The sequence below is a fragment of the Capsicum annuum genome, unplaced genomic scaffold, assembly GCF_002878395.1.
Source record: "Capsicum annuum cultivar UCD-10X-F1 unplaced genomic scaffold, UCD10Xv1.1 ctg22938, whole genome shotgun sequence".
NCBI lineage: Eukaryota > Viridiplantae > Streptophyta > Magnoliopsida > Solanales > Solanaceae > Capsicum > Capsicum annuum.
Window position 1 is genome coordinate 1 of NW_025829036.1, and position 1,428 is coordinate 1,428.

At 38.1% G+C, this 1,428-nt stretch overlaps 1 protein-coding gene across 1 annotated transcript; it reads left to right on the forward strand.

Moving 5' to 3' along the window:
* Positions 1-6: 6 nt before the first annotated feature.
* LOC124890703 (serine/threonine-protein kinase TOR-like) lies at positions 7-1,266 on the forward strand (the record flags this gene model as incomplete). The annotated part of the gene is given in 4 exon segments (XM_047402480.1): positions 7-158; positions 237-311; positions 868-1,040; positions 1,168-1,266. Coding segments are annotated over 4 exon segments (464 nt in total), but the record flags the coding sequence as incomplete, so codon positions are not given.
* Between the last annotated feature and the right edge of the window lie 162 nt (positions 1,267-1,428).

Below are 1,428 nucleotides of genomic sequence, written 5' to 3' on the forward strand. Positions count from 1 at the left end.
TCAGCGAAAATGCATCAAAAGTGGCAAAATTCTCCAATTACATGCGCGCTGCCTTTGAAACAAAGCGTGATCCTGAAATCTTGGTCCTTGCTAGTAAAGTTCTTGGTCACCTAGCTAGATCGGGTGGTGCAATGACTGCAGATGAAGTGGAACGTCAGGTGTGTAGTATTTTGATGCTTCAGATACTTGATACTTGATTGTCTGACATCAGGATCTCAACTCTTTTGTATTTTCAGGTTAAAGTTGCACTAGAATGGCTTCGTGGTGAAAGAATTGAGTATCGTCGCTTTGCTGCAGTCTTAATATTAAAGGTACAATTAGCATATTTCTTCATGATTTGTTGTATAAGCAAAAATTTTGAAGCTGGGTTTTGCTTATTTCATCTTTACATGATGGGTAAACTTTGAATTGAAGTCTCTTTTTTTGGTTACTGTCTCTCCACCCTAGAAAATTCTACTGTCTTACCGCCATTCTACCAAATCTCCCTTTTCCTTTCTCCAACTTTTCCACCCTCCGATTTGCCATTGTTCTAGAAGGTACCTAAAGAGGATTCCTCACTTTTCTCTCTCTTTCAAAACCGTGCATGAGACTTTCATGTCCATGACTTCTAAGTGATAAAAGAAAGAAGTGTTCCCAAAACTGAATACAAATATTAGCTATTTATTAAAATTGTATCCTAAAGGTTAACTAGTGTTTTTTTTTCCTGTTATCACCAGATGAAGAGTGAAATAGTTCATACTATAGAAATGTGGTTGTCATTCTTATAATATTTTAAATAAATCCACCACATAGCATATTGAATTCCAAATACGAGCTAAGTACTTGCTGATGATGTCCCTGTTTCAATCTCCTATCTTTAAATTTTAGGAAATGGCAGAAAATGCTTCAACCGTCTTCAATGTTCACGTGCCGGAGTTTGTGGATGCTATTTGGGTTGCTCTGAGGGATCCAACGTTGGCTGTTCGAGAAAAAGCTGTTGAGGCATTGCGTGCGTGCCTTCGTGTTATTGAAAAGCGTGAGACAAGGTGGCGTGTTCAGTGGTATGTCTATTTTTCTCTTCCCTATTTTTCTCTTCCCCCTTATCATTTTTCAGAAATACTAAATGATTGTTTCAGTGGCAAATTTATTGATCCAAGGCATCTACTCTTAAATTGGTGGTTCTGACAGGTATTATCGAATGTTTGAGGCTACCCAAGATGGATTGGGGAGAAATGCGCCTGTTCACAGTATACATGGATCCCTTCTCGCAGTCGGGGAGCTGCTAAGGTTTGCTATCAAATTGCATCCCATTATTTATTTCATTATAGGAAAATATTTCTGATTTTCTTGTGCTTTGTTAAATTGCTGTGATCTGCTGAATGTTTGAGAAACTGGAGACTTAAAATCTCTGGTTATACTTAAGAGTCGGTCTACCTCAAGTCTGAGGAA